At 42.7% G+C, this 18,982-nt stretch overlaps 1 protein-coding gene across 1 annotated transcript in view; it reads left to right on the top strand.

Annotated features, from left to right (window-relative positions):
• Positions 1-5,339: 5,339 nt before the first annotated feature.
• The window catches only part of LOC120314716 (gamma-aminobutyric acid type B receptor subunit 1-like), a gene marked incomplete at its 3' end in the record, with an annotated part of 53,137 nt that continues 39,494 nt past the window's right edge, over positions 5,340-18,982 (top strand). The window contains exons 1-2 of the mRNA XM_039358100.1: positions 5,340-5,360; positions 6,207-6,285. Of these exons, the coding sequence (XP_039214034.1) occupies positions 6,207-6,285 (79 nt within the window). The remainder of the gene's footprint in view (positions 5,361-6,206; positions 6,286-18,982) is intronic.

Genomic DNA, 18,982 nt, shown 5'->3' with positions numbered 1-18,982 from the left:
AGATAGAGGATAGACAGATGGATGAATAGATAGATACAGTAGATAGATAGATAGATAGAGAGAGAGAGAGAGAGATGGTAGAGAGACAGTGATAGAGAGAGATGATAGATAGATACAGATAGATAGATAGATAGATAGATAGATAGATAGATAGATAGACAGACAGACAGACAGACAGACAGACAGACAGGGATAGATGACTGATAGACAGGATAGACAAATAAATAAAAATAGACTGAAATATAATGCAGACAAAACAGTGGTGGATTAGAAATGTAACCATCTGGATGGAATTGTACAAGCTTGTACAAGAAGAGACAGTCCATCATATTTATTTATTTATTTATTTATTATTTATTAAATTTATTTGCTACCCAACTCATTTAGAAGCAACTCTCTGTAGCTTACAGCATAAAACATTAAAATTGTCAAAGATAAATATTCCTGATACTAAAATGAAAGTACATCGAAGTAAAATCATAGTTACAAGATGGGAAAGGAGTGTATGGCATTATGGAGTCAGTATGTGGAACCCATATGAATTTCTTGTGAAAAATGTTTGTGTTATTTTGTCAGTAGAAATGTTCATAGTTGCTTTGCAAGGATGCCTTGGTTTGGCCAAATTCAGATGGAAGTACAAGCATGGAACAAACCTTGTGTCATTTATATACTGTACTGACAAGTTACTTGAGGACAGCAGTCTGTCACTGATCTCTAGATTGATATAAGCTAGGGGTGGGCAACTATAGCAAATGTACAACCTGTGGACTTCAGTTCCCAGAATTCCTTAGTCATCCAGGAATTTTGGGAGTTGAAGTCCACAAATCATAGAGTTGCAATATTTGTCGACTATTAATATAGGCAGATCATGGACCTCATATGGCACTTGATGGTTGTCTGTATGACTCACTTCAGAGGCAGTTGATTAGCATTTCCCTAGCATGACATTAGGAATGCACGTCTCTGAAGATGAAACCAAATCAAGCTCTGCCCCACCAGCTGGAAGCCTTTGAAGATGAAAAGATTGACTGCTCATGTTCCAGATCCTTGTCTTTCCTCACTAATGAAATCTGTCAGGACTGGGCTCACAATATGTTGATCAGAGACGAAATGTGTTAAACCATGATCCAACTGCTGAAGAAGCCAACGTAGGTCTTCTGTTTTCAAGACTGATCATCCAGTTTCTCTCACAGAATTCTTGGGTTTCAGAGCAGATGACATCTTGTCAATTCCCAAGACTTTTGGAAGACACAAATTATTTAAATCCCTTCTGTTCTGTTTTCTAGCCAGGATTTTGGGATGAAAGCTATCCTGATTACCTTGGAGGTTGGGGAATGAGAGAATACATGTCTGTAGATTCTTTAGACCTCTCAGTGATTTTTGGTGCCATGGAATGGGACTTGGAGAATTGGTGTCAGGGTGACTTAAATTCTTGATGTGTGGGCACACTCAGAAAGTGGGTACTTCCAACTTTTATAGTGGCCACTCAAAATTCTCTCTTGGCCTCATTTTTTAAACTTTTATATAAAACTCCAAATCACCACAGATGGGGACTGCAGCATAATTAAAAAACGCTTGCTCCTGGGGAGCAAACCTATGGCAAATGTAGACAGCATACTAAAAAGCAGAGACATCACCCTGCCCACAAAAGTACGTATAGTCAAGGTCATGGTTTTCCCAGTTGCTACATATGGCTGTGAAAGTTGGACCATAAGAAAGGCTGAGCACCAAAGAATTGAGGCCTTTGAATTATGGTGCTGGAGAAGACTCCTGCAAGTCCCCTGGACTGCAAGGCGATCAAACCGGTCAGTCCTAGAGGAGATCAACCACGACTACTCTTTAGAAGGCCAGATCCTGAAGTTGAAACTCAAATACTTTGGCCCCCTAATGAGAAGGAAGGACTCATTGGAGAAGAGCCTAATGCTGGGAAAGATTGAGGGCAATAGAAGAAGGGATGACAGAGAATGAGGTGGCTGGATGGAGTCACTGAAGCAGTAGGCGTGAGCTTAAATGGACTCAAGAAGATGGTAGAGGACAGAAAGGCCTGGAGGAACATTGTCCATGGGGTCTCAATAGGTTGGACATGACTTCGCAACTAACAACAACCTAGAGAAATCATCCAAAGCTATGGACTGAGATGTCACCAATGTGCTGAGGAGGTTACTACATCCCAAAAGAACGATTAAAAAAGATGGAAATCTCAAATAAAACATCTTCATATTTGGATAGAACCACTTGAGGAACTGCCTGCAGGTGCGGAAGAGGAGTGGATGATCTGGAGATGTTTAATCACTGGCCTAGTTAGAACTAAAGATTACAAGGGAAAATTGAGATTTCTCCCTGAGCATGGAGATATTCATTGTGAATGTGGCACTGTTCAAACAACTATCCATCTTTTACAGGGCCCTCTAGAACCGACTTGCACATAGAATGACTTGCTAGTCAGATATATCTCTGCCATTAATGTGGCCTGGTGACTGGGCTAGAACTATATAAATCTATCTTTTATCAAAGCTTTTTTAAAAAATTAAATATTAAATTAATAATTTCCCCTTTTCCAGTTCCTGCATTTCTGACACAAGATGCTACACAAGACATGTGTAGCAAATGACACTCTACATGAGCTCTATTTTTGATCATTTTATCCTAGGGAAATGGCTGAAACAATGAACAGGTTAAAGCTTGGGCTCAGGAAGAAAATCATACTTTTTATAGCACTTCATTTATAGAGGACAGAACTTAATCTATAAAGTCATTTATGCAATACGTACCTTTTAAATTCAGCATGCTCAGAGGAGGTGTAGTTAGTGCCAATGGCTAGACATGGTTTTATAACCAATTTAGGCCACTTCGTGTTAAAGTAAAGCTCATTTATTGGGTAAAATGCAGGGTTGGTGAATATAGCTTCCTTTCATATGGAGCTACCTTGAAGATGATTTAACATTTGCAGGTAGAGCAGGAGCTGGTGGCCAGAACTTTTGTGATTGCTGTGTGACATTCAAACCCAAGTTCTTTATTGGTTGCGTGGCTTCTTGTTAATCCATTTTAAAGTGCTAATTTTTGCCTTTAGAGCCTTAAATGAACAAATGTTCATCTGAGGGATTATTTTATTCTTATATATTGCTTTCTGGGAAATAAAATTGGCCTCTTGGGTCCACCATTCAGAGTTATTCACATCGTGCATATTCAAGATCAGATAATCTCTTTGCTGGCCACACACTCCTACAACCCTGTTGAATTTGGTAGTTTCAATCTGTTGCTTTATAAAGCATTCTGAAAAGGTATTTATTCCTGCCCACCTGTGCTTAATGTGCTTGGGGTACAATAACTTCTGGCTTCAATTCATGGGTCTGGAATCTGTTGAGTTTCTTGGTTGTTTGTAGCTATTTATGTTTTAAAACCAATTTCATATACAGGGAATCCTCGACTTAAGCCCAAAATTTCTGTTGCTAAGTCAGACATTTATTAGGTGAGTTTTGCCCCATTTTATGACCTTTTTTGCTACAGTTGTTAAGTGAGTCACTGCACTTGATAAGTTAGTAACTGGTTGATAAGTGTATCTAGCATCCCCATTGGCTTTTGCTTGTCAGAAGTTCGCAAACGATGATCATGTGACCTTGGGACACAGCAGCATTCATAAATATGAACCAGCTGCCAAGCATCTGAATTTTGATCACATGATTGTGGGGATGCTGTAAAAGTTGTAACTGTGAAAAATGGTCATAAGTAATAATAACAATAATAACAACAACTACAACAACAATTGTTGATAAGAAAGACAAAAAAGTCTGGATAGTGGACGTGGCAGTGCCTGGAGATAGCAGAATAGACGAGAAAGAACTGGAGAAGATAACAAAATACAAAGACCTACAAATAAAAATAGAAAGACTGTGGCAAAAGCAAGCAAGGGTAGTACCAATAGTAATAGGCACCTTGGGTGCAATCCCAAAACAACTGAAGCACCACTTGAACACCATTGGCATTGACAAATTTGCCATTAGTCAATTGCAAAAGGCGGCCTTACTAGGAACTGCTTCCATCATGCGACGATATCTGTAAAACCATCAAACATCCACATCTGCCTATCCCAGGTCCTTGGTAAGGACTCGATAGGTAGACAAAATGCCAAATCCAGTCTGAACATCTGGCCGACTGCGATGATCCTCAATAATAATAACAATAACAACAACAACAACAACAACAATAATAATAAAGTTGGAAGGGACCTTGGAGGTCATCGAGTCCAACCCCCTGCTCAGGCAGGAGACCCTACACCATTTCGGACAAATGGCTGTCCAGTCTCTTCTTAAAAACTTCCAGTGTTGGAGCATTCACCGCTTCTGGAGGCAGGTTGTTCCATTGGTTAATTGTTCTAACTGTCAGGAAGTTTCTCCTTTGAACAGTCACTAAATTAACTGTTGCAAGTTGAGGCTGAGCAGCATGCTTTGAAAGGCCATTTAAAAATTCATTAAACAAGAATCCTACAGGTTCTGCTTGAAAGGAACTTAGCTACTTAGCTATACGTGTGCCAGACACTAGGCTATTTGAGTAGAAGACTATCAGGAATGCAAGCATTGTCAACATTTAGTGTGCATGGCCAGTAGCAAAGGCCTCAGTCCCACCATCATGAGTTGCAAGATTTAGCGATACTGCATATAAACAAGCAAACAAATGCGTTTGTTTTAATTTCTGCATAGACCTCAAAGTAACCAAACGGTAAAATCTCAGGAGTCCGGGAGAGGTAACAAAACCCACTAGCGTTGGGATATCAGTAAATCTAAATAAACAAATGTAACCAGAAGATAAGGTTTCAGGGCTTGGCAGCCGAAGTTGCTGTCCTGGCTTTTAATAAGCCTGTCTTACATCATGCTTTATGGATGGTTCAGAGAGGCACACACTGACTTGTGATGCTTCTCCCTAGCGAAGACTTTCCCAGGCCCATTTTCAGAATTTCTCCCAAGGATTTAATGCAAAGGAACTTACTGCAGGCCAAACATTCACTGTGTACTTTCTGAAACAGTCAGAAGGAAACAGGAAAATAGAAAACAAGTTTAGTCATTGTTTGTATGATTGTAGGAGCCCTGGTGGCACAGTGGTTAGAATGCAGTATTGCACACTAATTCTGTTGACGGCCGACTTGCCAGCAGTTTGGCAGTTGGAATCTCACTGGCTGAAGATTGACTCATCCTTCCATCCTTCCGAGTCAGTAAAATCAAGACCCAGAGTGTTGGGGGCAATATTCTAACACTGTAAACCTCTTAGAGAGGGCTGTAAAGCACTGTGAAGCGGTATAGTTTAAGTACTATTGCTGTTTCTATGATCACATTCCTTCTGATGGTGGACAAAATAGGGGTACTTGTGTAAGACTGCTGCTCTTAATTTTATTAGGGCAACGTTTACAAAATCTTTTGCACCCACCTGTTGTCCCCAATTTGGGTCTAAGCCTGGTGTCAAAGCCAATGGAGAACATCAGACATGAGATGCAGATTTTGTTTTCTTTTTCTTGAAATGCTTCAGCAAAAGAGGTTCCAGCCAGCAACCTGCCAGGACCCAGAACAAAGGATTAAGAGAGCTTTATACAATTTCACTAAAGCAGAAGGTGGAACACGGCAGGATACATAAGAAATATCATTTAATAACTATTTTAGTAATGATCTAACCATTTGTTATATTGGTCTCTAGCCGTCCCTGTTCCTAAGCCTTGGCTAATGAATTCTCCAGGAGTTATCTAATATTCTAATACACATCCTATTTGCTCCAGGCCATCCGTATTCCTAACTTCTCGCTGAGATATGCAGGATGTCTAACTCTTTGTTACTGTTTATCAGTTCTCGAACCACCTAGAATAGACACAAGGGTTTACACATGTATATTCTCTGTGAATAAACACTCTTTGTTCTTGCCAGACACAAATACAGGCTTCCCGGTTTTCTTTCAAGTGTATGCCATAGCCTTGCTTTGTTTTAGCAGACAGCCCCTCACACCAGTGTTGAGTAGACACAGTAATTGAATGGAAGAATACATGATTTATCTTGGAGTGATCACTGGAGGTTTTTAAGAAGAGATTGGACATCCATTTGTCTGAAATGGCATAGGGTCTCCTGCTTGAGCAAGGGGCTTGGATTATAAGGTCCTTTACCAACTCTGTTTTGTTACATCCTGCAGTGTAATCTTTATATGGACATTACCTTTCCTCTTATTCGCAGATGCCACTTCTCTTTGTGCTGAGTTTTCTGGTGATATCACAACCTGGCCATGGAGCAGTCCATCTGAACATCACAGAAGGTAAGATTCCTTCCTTTTCTTTCTATACTTTTGCCCTTGGGCCTCTTTTTCTGGGAGCTCAAGTTTCTTGTCAGGTGCATACCCCAAAGATGGTACATTCTGGTCTAAGCCAACACGCTACTGTTTTTCTAATACCTGTCCAAGCTCTGCTCAAAATAATGTATTTATATTTAAAATGTCTAACCTTGGTTTTAAAAAAGACCCAAATGGGTCTTCTGAGTCTTGTGTGATGGTGTGTTATTGTTGTTATTGTTATTAGTTGCGAAGTCATGTCCGACCCATCGCGACCCCATGGACAATGTTCCTCCAGGCCTTCCTGTCCTCTACCATCTTCTGGAGTCCATTTAAGCTCATGCCTACTGCTTCAATGACTCCATCCAGCCACCTCATTCTCTGTCGTCCCCTTCTTCTATTGCCCTCAATCTTTCCCAGCATTAGGCCCTTCTCCAGTGAGTCCTTCCTTCTCATTAGGTGGCCAAAGTATTAGAGTTTCAACTTCAGAATCTGGCCTTCTAAAGAGCAGTCAGGGTTGATCTCCTCTAGGACTGACTGGTTTGATCCCCTTGTGGTCCAGGGAACTCACAGGAGTCTTCTCCAGCACCAGAGTTCAAAGGCCTCAATTCTTTGGCACTCAGCCTTTCTTATGGTCCAACTCACAGCCATACATTGCAACTGGGAAAACCATGGCCTTGACTACACACACTTTTGTTGGCAGGGTGATGTCTCTGCTTTTGAGTGTGCTGTCTAGATTTGCCATAGCTTTCCTCCCCAGGAGCAAGCGTCTTTTAATTTCTTGGCTACAGTCCCCATCTGAGGTGATCTTGGAGCCCAGGAAGATAAAATCTGTGTGATGGGTGCCAAATGGTAGAAAGCGGCCCTTCCTTTCCTTCTTGTTCATCAACCTCATGCCCTCCAAGGTAAACAGGCAAAGAAATTCGGCTGTCTGCTCTTTGTTAGGGTTTTCTTGTTCTGCTCTCAGCTGAACCTACCTGGGATTTTCTGCAGGCAAAACGGGGAATCTAACAGAGGCCCAGTCAGCCTCCATCCATCTGGTGTTTTTGAAAGGTTAAACAAGAAAGGTTAAACAGGAAAGCAGCACACGCTGTTAGAAATTGCCTCAATCTTATATTTTGATAATTTCTTGTGAGCCAGGAAGGTTCTAGTCATCTTTTTTATTTTTGTTGTTAATTAAATGTCTGTGCTGTATTTCGTGTAGAGATAACTCATGCAGAGACTGTGCCATAATGCTAAAAAAAGGGTTGAACTCACCTCAGACCTTGAAAGCTCATGATACGGCAAGTGACCTACTTAATGGATCATTAACTTGTCGAATTTATTGCTACAAAACAAGGGAGGGTTTCTGACTTGGATGGGCTTAAGAAGAGAAGGGAATGGAGAAATTGTGACTAATCTGACAAGGAGAGGAGCTAGGGATGACATGGTGGCATCTTCTAATATTTGAGGGGCTGCCACAAAGAAAAGGGGGTCAACCTATTCTCTCTAAAGCACCTGAAGGCAGGACAAGAAGCAATGGATGGAAACTAAACAAGGAGAGAACAAATTTTCTGACAGTGAGAACAATTAACCAGTGGAATGCGTTACCTTCAGAAGCTGTGAGTATTCCAACACTGGAGGTATCCAAGAAGAGGCTGGACAGTCATTTGACCAGGATGATATAAGCTCTCCTGCTTTGAGTAGGGGGTTGGACTAGAAGACTTCCAAGATCTCTTCCATCTGTTATTCTGTTCAGTCTATGAAGGATTGGTCTCTCAAGGATTCAGTTCAAGGTTGGGGACAGCCTGCTCCAAATACCAGTAGCCATGAAACAAGAACAGAATGGGTGTCTGTCTTCTCTTCTTCCTTGTGAATACCCTAGAGCAGTGGTCTTCCAACTTGGCCCTTTTATGACTTGTGGACTTCAACTCCCAGAATTCCTCAGCCAGCATGCCTGGCTGAGGAATTCTGGGAGTTGAAGTCCACAAGTCATGAAAGGGCCACGTTGAAGACCCCTGCCCTAGAGGCATATGGCTGATCACTGTGGCCAGGCTTACTTATTTATGTTAATTATTTTATGTCTTCTTTATTATTGTATTTGGGTGCTTTTACACTCTATGTTTGCTGCATTAAAATGAAGATAATTTCCTACATTACCTGAAGCACTGTAGTATGATAGGTAGGGTATTAAATAAATAGAATGAAGTTCAGAGTACCAGAAAGTTAAATCTAATATTATATAAAATGAGATCCAGTAATAAAAAAAGGATATCATGAGCAGAAACATGGGCAAAATGATGTTTCATGAATAATTGGCAAAGTTATAAAACTGAAGGTGCCAGATACCAATAACAGTAGTAGCAGTTAGACTTATTTACCACTTCACAGTGCTTTACAGCCCTCCCTAAGCAGTTTTCAGAGTCAGCATATTTGCCCCCAACAATCTGGGTCTTCATGTTACCCACTTCTAAAGGATGGAAGGCTGAATCAACCTTGAGCTGGTCAGGATTGAACTCCTGGCAGTGGACAGAGTTTCCTGCAATACTGCATTCTAACCACTGCGCCATCACGGCTCTAGTAGCCAGGGTTTCCAAAACAAAAATGGCAAATGGCATAACGCAAGAGTTTTTGAGTCAGGCAGCAAACAGTTTAATATATTATGGTGGGTTGCACAATCAGCCAGATGTTTAGATTCGATTTGGCATTTTTGTCTATCTATTGAGTACTGTACTTCTCAAGGACCTTGGATAGGCAGATGTTGTTGTAGATGTTATTGTTTAACAATATTAAAGATATTGCTGCAAAGATATTGCTGTTAAGCTGATCCAAGTAAAGCCCCAATTTTGCAATTGACTAGTGTCAATGTTCAAGTGCTGCTCCAGATGTTTTGGAATTGCACCCAAGGTGCTTTTTACATTTAGTACTATCTTTGCTTTTTGCCACAGCTATTCTACTACTATTTGGTCTTTTTGTGATTTTCTTCAGTACTTTCTCTTCTTTTCTGCTGTCTCCAGATATTGCTATGTCTACTATCCAGACTTTTTTTGTCTTTTTTTAATCAACAATTGTTAAGTCTGTTCCCCCCCCCCCAGTTTTTTAGGAGAGGTGGCTTTTGCTGTCCGTTATTATCCACTCAATTCCAGCCATTCAGAATAGAACTGAAAGGGACCTTGGAGATCTTCTAGTCCAACCCCCTGCTCAAGCAGGAGGCCCTATACCATTTCAGTTCAAGTGGCTGTCCAGTCTCTTCTTAAAAACCTCTAGTGATGAAGCACTCACAACTTCTGAAGGCAATTTGCTCCACTGGTTAATTATTGTCACTATTAGGAAGTTTCTCCTTAATTCCAGATTGCTTCTCTCCTTGATTAGTTTCTATCCATTGTTTCTTGTCCTGCCCTCTGGTGCTTTGGAAAATAAGTTGACCCCCTCTTCTTTGTGGCAGAATACTGGAATAATGCTACCATGTCGCCCCTAGTCCTTCTTTTCTCTTGAGTAGCCATACCCAGTTCCTGCAACTGTTCTTCATATGTTTTAGTCCCCAGGTCTTTAATCATCTTAGTTGCTCTTCTCTGCAGTTTTCCCAAAGTCTCAACATATTTTTTGTAATGTGACCAAAACCGGAGGCAGCATTTCAGCCATGAACACATTCATTCTCGAGGCTTAGTCTAGTGCAACCACAATTAGCCTCTCTGCCTCTTTCTTTAACTTTCCTATTTTAGCCATTGCCAGGACTTGCTATCTGCTTTGCCTGCTAGTTTTTTCGTATCTACAGGCCATCCAATACTTTGCCTTGCCACATCTTCTTTCTGTTCTTCATTTGGTCTTTCTTGTACACTAGTTTGGTCTCTCTGGTATTCAGTAAGCTTTCATGCTTTACTAGTCTGGGTGCTTCTTCTTCACTGTCCTTCAGATATTCTTCCCATGCCCTTTTTTCTTTTTCAACTGTCTGGTATACTTGCAATATTCCACGCCCACCTATTTTCCTTGGTAAGTAGAATCTGTCAACATTGCTAAGTTAAATGACAGGCATGATTCATTGTCATTATTTTTCTGGTCTTCCTACTCTGGGCTTTTAGCTCTGTTTATATCCGGTCCACTGTTCCATTTGTGTATCTAATGACTGGGATTGTCCAGGTGTAAATTGCCTTGATAATATTTCCTCCACTGACTTTGGACTGTAAGATCTTCTTCAGTCTCTCGTGATGTATTCAACTTCTAATCTTCTTCTTGACCTTAGTGTGCTTGATGTTGTCAGGATGTTGAAGGATGCCTAGGCATTTGTAGTGCTCTTCCTCAACCAGACTTTTCATGTCATTTCCATAAAGTGTCTTCAGTTTTCACTATTTTTTCCATGCAGATGGTGAGGGTATTTTCCCATACAGCTTTAGAACATCCATGTAAAGGAGGTTGGATTAGCCTGGCAGATGTTTTTGATGTTTGATAACCATGAGCAAGACTTGTTCAGTAATGTTGACAGAGGAATCAATGCACTGATAACAATAGTTGTGATAGTCAGTCTCCTTGGAAGATTTCCTTTTTAATCATCATCATTATCATCATCTTACATTTTAAGGAGGTACCTGGTTGATACCTAGGATGCTGGCAGCAACCCGTGTCAACCATCAGCCCCAGTCAATTTGAATGTTCAATTGACTGAGGTTCACATCTAATAATAATAATAATAATAATAATAATAATAATAATAATAATAATAATAATATTCCTCAAGAGAGGAATATTTCAAGGAGATTCATTATCACCATTACTATTTGTTATTACACTGTTTCCTCTGTCAACAATACTGAATAACTCAGGACATGGCTATCAAACATCAAAAACATCTGCCAGACTATCCCACCTCCTTTACATGGATGATCTGAAGCTGTATGGAAAAACATCATCTGAAAAAGAACCGCTGCTCAACACTGTCTGTATATATAGCCAAGATATTGCAATGGAGTTTGGCTTGGACAAATGTGCCACACTTACTATCAAACAAGAAAAAATAGTGAAAACTGAAGGAATCAAGATGCCCCACGAAAATAACATTAAGAGTCTGGATGAGGAAGAGTACTACAAATACTTGGGTATCCTTCAAGCTGACAACATCAAGCACACTGAAGTCAAGAAAAAGATTAGACGTGAATACATCAAGAGAGTGAAGAAGATCTTAAAATCCAAACTCAATGGAGGAAATACCATAAAGGCAATCAACAACTGGGCAATTCCAGTCATTAGATACACAGCTGGAATAGTGGACTGGATTCAAGCAGAACTAAAAGCAATGATAGGAAGACCAGAAAAATAATGACAATGAATCATGCCCTTCATCCACGCAGTGACATTGACAGACTTTATCTACCAAGGCAAATAGGTGGGCATGGAATGCTACAAGTACATCAGATGGTTGAAGAAGAAAAAAATGGCTTTGGAAGAATATCTGAAGAACAATGATGAAGATGCACTAAAATTAGTATATCAGGAAGGCTTACTTACTACTGGAGAGACCAAACTGGCCTACAAGAAAGACCAAATGAAGAACAGAATAGAGGCATGGGAAGACAAAGCACTACATGGCCAGTACATTAAAAAAAAATAGCTGGGAAAGCAAATAATAACAAAGGCAAATAATAACAATACCTGGTAAGCTGCTGCAAGAAGATCGCTGACTACAAGCAGCGGCATGACAAAGTAGCAACAATTGTGCATTGGAAGATCTGCAAGAAATATCATTTGCCTGTAAGCAAGAACTGGTGGGATCATAAAACAGTGAAAGTCATAGAAAATGATAAAGTTAAACTGCTCTAGGACTTCAGAATTCAAACAGACAAGCACCTGCAACATAATACCCCGGACTTAACAATTGTCGATAAAAAAGACAAAAAAGTCTGGATAGTGGATGTGGCAGTGCCTGGAGACAGCAGAATAGACAAGAAAGAACTGGAGAAAAGATAACAAAATACAAAGACCTACAAATAGAAATAGAAAGACTGTGGCAAAAGCAAGCAAGGGTAGTATCAATAGTAATAGGCGCCTTGAGTGCAATCCCAAAACAACTTGAGAACCACTTGAACACCATTGGCATTGACAATTCGCCATTAGTCAATTGCAAAAGGTGGCCTTACTAGGAACTGCTTCCATCCTGCGACGATATCTGTAATACCATCAGACATCCACATCTGCCTATCCCAGGTCCTGGGTAAGGACTTGATAGGTAGACAAAATGCCAAATCCAGTCTGAAGTCTGGCTGACTGTGTGATGATCAATAATAATAATAATAATAATAATAATAATAATAATAATAATAATAATAATAATAATAATAAAGTTGGAAGGGACCTTGGAGGTCTTCTAGTCCAACCCCCTGCTCAGGCAGGAAATCCTATACCATTTTGGACAAATGGCTGTCTGGTCTCTTCTTAAATACTTCCAGTGTTGGAACATTCACCGCTTCTGGAGGCAGGTTGTTCCACTGGTTAATTGTTCTAACTGTCAGGAAGTTTCTCCTTAGTTCTAGGTTGCTTCTCTCCTTGATCAGTTTCCATCCGTTGCTTCTTGTCCTGCCTTCAGGCACTTTGGAGAATAGCTTGACTCCCTCTTCTTTGTGGCAGATATTAGAACACTGCTATTAACCTCTCCCAGTCTCCCAGTCATTGGGTCTAGAACCAGTGGTGGGATTCAGATATGTGAACAACTGGTTCTCTGTGTGGATGCTGCTTCCAGAAGCCCATTCTGAGCCTGGGCAACAAAAAATTAGCTACCAGTTCTGCCGAAGTGGTGCGAACTGGCTGAATCCCACCATTCTCTAGGACGGGGGTAGGAGGGGGGAGCAAGTAAAAATAAGTCCAAACCTTCTACAGCCCTTCAGCTATCCCAGGGGCAGGCAACCTTGGCTCTTTTATGACTGGTGGACCAACTCCCAGAATTCCTGAGCCAGCATGGCTCAGCTTGGAAACCTCTCCTTTTCCCCTCAGCATGGCTGGCTCAGGAATTCTGGGAGTTGAAGTCCACGAGTCATAAAAAAGTCAAAGTTGCCTACCCCTGGTCTAGGACCACTCGCCTCAGTCAACTCACCCTGACCATCTCACCCTGACCAACTCACCACAGCACAACTCACTGCAGCCAACTCGCCACGGGACAATTCAATTCAGGGTAACTCAAGAGAGAGACAAGTGAATTGCAGTGGACCTTGTCTCGCTTCAGCTCTGAACCTTCTCAAGTTAGAAGTCTTCGAGGCTGCGGCAGGCTACAATTCTATTTATCTCTCTCTTGAGTTAGCCTGCATTGAATTGTCCCATGGCGTTCTGTGGCTAGTTGGCCAAGCTTAGTTGGCCGAGCTTAGTTGCCCGGTGGCAAGTTGTCCAGTGGCAAGAGGGCCAAGGCAAGACGGTCAGGGTGAGTTGTCCCATTCTGCAGTTGGATCAAGCAACTGTATTCTATTGTGCCTGCCACTTTCCACGAAGCTTCTGAGGTTTCTACTGACTTTTGTTATTTTTAGGTGCTTGGTTATCTTCATCTTGTTAAGATCTCTGCAAGAGTTAAACCCTCTCCCTGTGGAAGTGGTGGGGTTCTCTGGTGCTTTGAAGAAGAGGCTGCAGTACAACTTGCCAGGGGTAGTTTTCCTGCCCACTGTAGAGGGTTGGATTAGATCAGCAATCCCCAGCCTTTCTGACTTGACGGACCGGCGGAGGCAGCGGTGGGGGGGGGGGAGAGGGGATGGTTTTGCATGTGCGTGCCACTTCCACAAATGCAGCTTCGTGTGTGTACATGCGTGCTACCTCACCACTTCTGTGGCCCGTTTCCAAATGGGCTGTAGCCCACCACTGGGCCACAGACGGAAGGTTGGGGACCCCTGAACTAGATGATCCTTACGGTTCTTTCTAACTCCACATTTTTGTGTTCCAAAGATTCTGTAAATAATATCATTGCTTACCATGGAAAAGGGTTGTTTTTTTCCCCCCCACAAACCAACCAACAATCGTAGAAATACATTTGACGTCTTTTCTGCTTCCTCCCTGCCTGCAGGATGCTTGGCAAGGTCAGAACATTCTGCTGTAGAAGCATTTTGAGCAAAGCCTAGGATTGCTCCATTAAAGCGTATTTTTAGCTATAGTAATCAAAGGGGTTTTTTTTAAAAAAAAAAATAACTCTAGATACAGAAGGTTTCAACCTCAAAGGAAATACATAAGCCAAATAGTATTTTTTTTTCTTTTTCTGGTAATTTTGCATCACCTTTTATCTTCATAGAATCAAAGGCAGAGTGTATTGTGATATCTCTCTTTTTAAAAAAAAACGTGTTTATACTTAAGTGCAAAGAAACCAAGCACAATCAACATCATTTTTAAAAATCAATATTCAAAGTGATATTGAATCAACCCTTGAGACAACCCTACCAAGCAGGCACAGACTAAACACAAAACTTTCATAATACCATAAAACAGTTAAGGAATGGTTAAAAATAAAAGCTCAGGGTCAAGCTAAAATATAGACCGCATGCTGAAATCGCCACCATTAAAGCATCACTGCAAGAAAGTCCTATATAAACTATATTTGCCTCTAAGGACTGCTTTTTCTTCTTCTTAGCATTTTTCCCACAAGTGCAAGGTTGGCATTTTTTTTCAGATGTACCGAGTGTTTATCAATTGGTTGCACTGAAAACTGATTGCTTAGCTTGTCACCAGAGCCTGCTGTTGTGGCCTGAGAGAGTGACTAGCCCAAAGTCACCCAGCTGGCTTTCAGACCTAAGTGGGAACTAGAACTCACAGTCTCCTGCTTTCTAGCATGGTCCCTTAATCACTAGATCAAACTAGCTTTCTATTTTTAATAAAGAGAAGGACGAGGGGGGACATGATAGCCGTGTTCCAGTATCTCAGGGGCTGCCCCAAAGAAGAGGGAGTCAAGCTATTTTCCAAGGTGCCTGAAGGCAGGAGAAGAAGCAACGGATGGAAATTAAGCAAGGAGAGAAGCAACCTAGAACTAAGGATAAACTTCTTGACAGTTAGAACAATTAACCAGTGGAACAACCTGCCTCCAGAAGTTGTGAATGCTCCAACACTGGAAGATTTTAAGAAGAGACTGGACAGCCATTTGTCTGAAATGGTATAGGGTTTCCTGTCTGAGTAGGGCAGCGGTTCTCAACCTGTGGGTCGCGACCCCATTTGGGGTCGAACGACCATTTCACGGGGGTCGCCAAACAACACGATCCGCCATTTTTTTCTCAGCTGGCGGCACCGCGCATGTGCGTCACGCATGGGGACACCGCCGCGCGTGCACGCCGTGCATGGGGGCGCCGCTGTGTATGTGCGCCACGCATGGGGCCGCCACCACGCATGCACGCCGCGTATGGGGGCGCCGCTGTGCATGCGCGCCGCACATAGGGCTGCCGCCGCGCATGCGTGCCGTGCATGGGGACGCCGCCGCGCATGCACGCCGTGCAACCAAAAAAAAAGGTTGAGAACCACTGGAGTAGGGGTTTGGATTAGATGACCTCCAAGGTCCCTTCCAATTTCTTCTTCTCCTTCTTCTCCTTCTTCTTCTCCTTCTTCTTCTTCTTCTTCTTCTTCTTCTTCTTCTTCTTCTTCTTCTTCTTCTTCTTCTTCTTCTTCTTCTTCTTCTTCTCCCTCTCCCTCTCCCTCTCCTCCTCCTCCTCCTCCTCCTCCTCCTCCTCCTCCTCCTCCTCCTCCTCCTTCTTCTTCTTCTTCTTCTTCTTCTTCTTCTTCTTTTTATTATTATTGATTCTTTCATTGCTGTTTCATTGCAATTCAAGGCAGGACAATGCCTTAGTCTTCCTCACTAGGTAGGTCCTTGGAAAAATTATGGGGAATTTGAGACAGAATAAACAGTGTTACTGATCTGCCATTGGAGCTTAAATTTTTCTGATAATATATTAAAATTATTTAAGTGGCAATAATAATATTTACTCTATATCAATAGTGTTGTTCAAACTCAGCAACGTGAAAATATGTGGATTCCCAGAATGCCCCAGCCAACATGCTGGAATTGAAGTTCACACATTTTCAAGTGGTTGAGATTGAGAAACGCTGCTCTAAATGATTGATTTAGGGTGTATAAAAAATGAATGATTCAGGGTATATAAAAATGTAGTTCCCAGAGTGATAGCTGCAAGATGACGCACACACACACACACCCCAATTCCAAATGCAGAATCCATCACTCAGACTAGATTCCGGTGGTAGCCCATCATCCTTATCAGGTGTTATTCTGGTAGTGACACTATTTAGGTAGTCCTCGACTTACAACCATTTGTTTAGTGACCCTTCAGAGTCACAATGGCAGTGAAAAAAGTGACTTGTGAACATTTTTTCACACAACTGTTCCAGCATCCCCATGGTCACATGATCAAAATTCGGGCACTTGACCACTGACACGTATTTATGACAGTTGCACTGTCCCGGGGTCACATGATCACCATTTACAACCTTCCCAGCCAGCTTAGGATTAGCAAAGTCAACGGGGGAGGTCAGGTTCATTTAACAACTGCATAATTCTCTTAAGAACTGGAATGACTTGCTTAACAGCCGTGGCACAAAACGTTGTAAAATGGGGTAAAGTTCACTTAACAACCACCTTGCTTCACAATGGAAATTTTGGGCTCAATTTGTGATCATAAGTCGAGGACTGCTTGTATGATGTCACAGTGAGAATCGGCGCGAGTTTCCTGTCCTCCTTGAAACCAGCACAGATTCCAGGAAGGGTTATCCTAGTCCATCCTTTTCAGTTCTCTGCAGCCCAGCGCTTCACTCTGTCTGCCGTTCCTTCCCAGCCAGAGTCGTCTTCCGAATACTGATAGATGAGGTGACCCACATAAAAACTGGGTAGTGTCTGATGTGCTTTCTCAGAGGGTAGAAAAGATGAGAACAGCAGAGACAATTATCTTCATATGCTGCTTCAGTTGCACAAATCTGTCATTTCTTCTTTTCCTTCAGTGCTCCAGGGCCATTCAGCCGTTGAATAATAAGTAGGTATTCTAAAGATGAAGCTATTTCCTTTCCTCGGCTATTACCTGTTGAATATCTGCCCATCTGTACTTATAAGCAAGGCACGTTCACAAGGGACAAGAAAAAAACAAACATCTCAGCCTACATTTGTGTCTTTAACCAAAGGGCAATCAGAGTCCAGTGATTGATATTTATTTAATTTATTTTTATTTTTATCGATCTAATTTACAGGGCTGCCCATTTCACCCAAAGTGATAGTGGGCACTGTTCGGTAAAGCCAGTAATTAAAACATTTTGTAAACCCAAGAAAAGAATAAAAATGGATCAAAACAAGATCCTGAGAGGGAAGTTATTTACATACAATACAAACAGTATGTAGGCTACTTAGGGGTGACATGATAGCAGTGTTCCAATATCTCAGGGGCTGCCACAAAGAAGAGGGAGTCAAGCTATTCTCCAAAGCGCTTGAAGGCAGGACAAGAAGCAACGGATGGAAACTAACCAAGGAGAGAAGCAACCTAGAGACGGAGTGCCCCAAAACCGCTCCTTGCCCCCCACTCCGCCTCCCGTCCTGCCTGCTCCAACCCCTGCCCTGCCCACCCGCAGGGCCACGCACCGCCTCCGTGCCTGCCACAGCAGATCACCCAGGCAGCCCTGCAGTGCCATGGCAGCCATGCCCTCCCCTCACACCCCGCAGCACCATCTGCACGCTATGGAGCGCAAGGGCAGAGTCTTGTCCCTGCTGCCTGGCTATGTCCTTGGAGAAACTTCATGACAGTTAGAACAATTAACCAGTAGAACAACCTGCCTCCAGAAGCAGTGAATGCTCCAACACTGGAAGTTTTTAAGAAGAGACTGGACAGCCATTTCCTCCCTGAGCAGGGGGGTGGACTAGATGACCTCCAAAGTCCCTTCCAACTTTTATTGTTGTTGTTGTTGTTGTTGTTGTTGTTGTTACCAGGGGTTTCCTGGAAAAGCACATTTTGACAGCTTTACGGAAAGCCATAAGAGTTGAGGCTAACCTCACCTCAAGAGGAATGAGGTTCCAGAGGGTGAGTGCCATGGAAGAAAAGGCTCGCCTCCTGGGTCCTCTCATATGAGACTCCTTGGCAGAAGGGACCCGCAGAATGCCTCTCCTTCTAGACCTGACGGGACGGGAAGAAGAAGTCCCTCAGATAACCTGGTGCTATGCCATATAGGGCAGTGGTGGCGAACCCATGGCACGCGTGCCAGAGGCGGCACTCGGAGCCCTCTCTGTGGGCACGCGCGCTGTTGCCCCAGCCCCACCTCCCCCCGTGGCCTCCTCCTCATAGCAGCCCCCCTGGAGGAGAGTTGTCCCCAGGCTCGGCCCGAACGAAGCAGCGCAGCCAAGGACATAGCCAGGCAGCAGGGACAAGACTCTGCCCTTGCGCTCCATAGCATGCAGATGATGCTGCAGGGTGTGAGGGGAGGGCATGGCTGCCATGGTGCTGCAGGGCTGCCTGGGTGATCTGCTGTGGCAGGCCATGGAGGCGGTGCGTGGCCCTGCGGGTGGGCAGGGCAGGAGTTGGAGCAGGCAGGACGGGAGGTGGAGTGGGGGGCAGGGAGCGGTTTTGGGGCACTCGGTCTCTAAAAGGTTCGCCATCACTGATATAGGGCATTAAAGGTAAAAATCATCACCTTGAATTGGGCCTGCAAGCAAACTGGCAACTAATGCAGGTGTAATAGGTGGCCATCTAAGGATAGACATAACTGCCCATGTTGC

Source organism: Crotalus tigris, unplaced genomic scaffold (genome assembly GCF_016545835.1).
Source record: "Crotalus tigris isolate CLP2741 ecotype Arizona unplaced genomic scaffold, ASM1654583v1 scf7180000018991.70525, whole genome shotgun sequence".
Lineage (NCBI taxonomy): Eukaryota > Metazoa > Chordata > Lepidosauria > Squamata > Viperidae > Crotalus > Crotalus tigris.
Note: the sequence above shows the minus strand (reverse complement) of the source record. Positions and strands in the feature narration are given on the sequence as shown.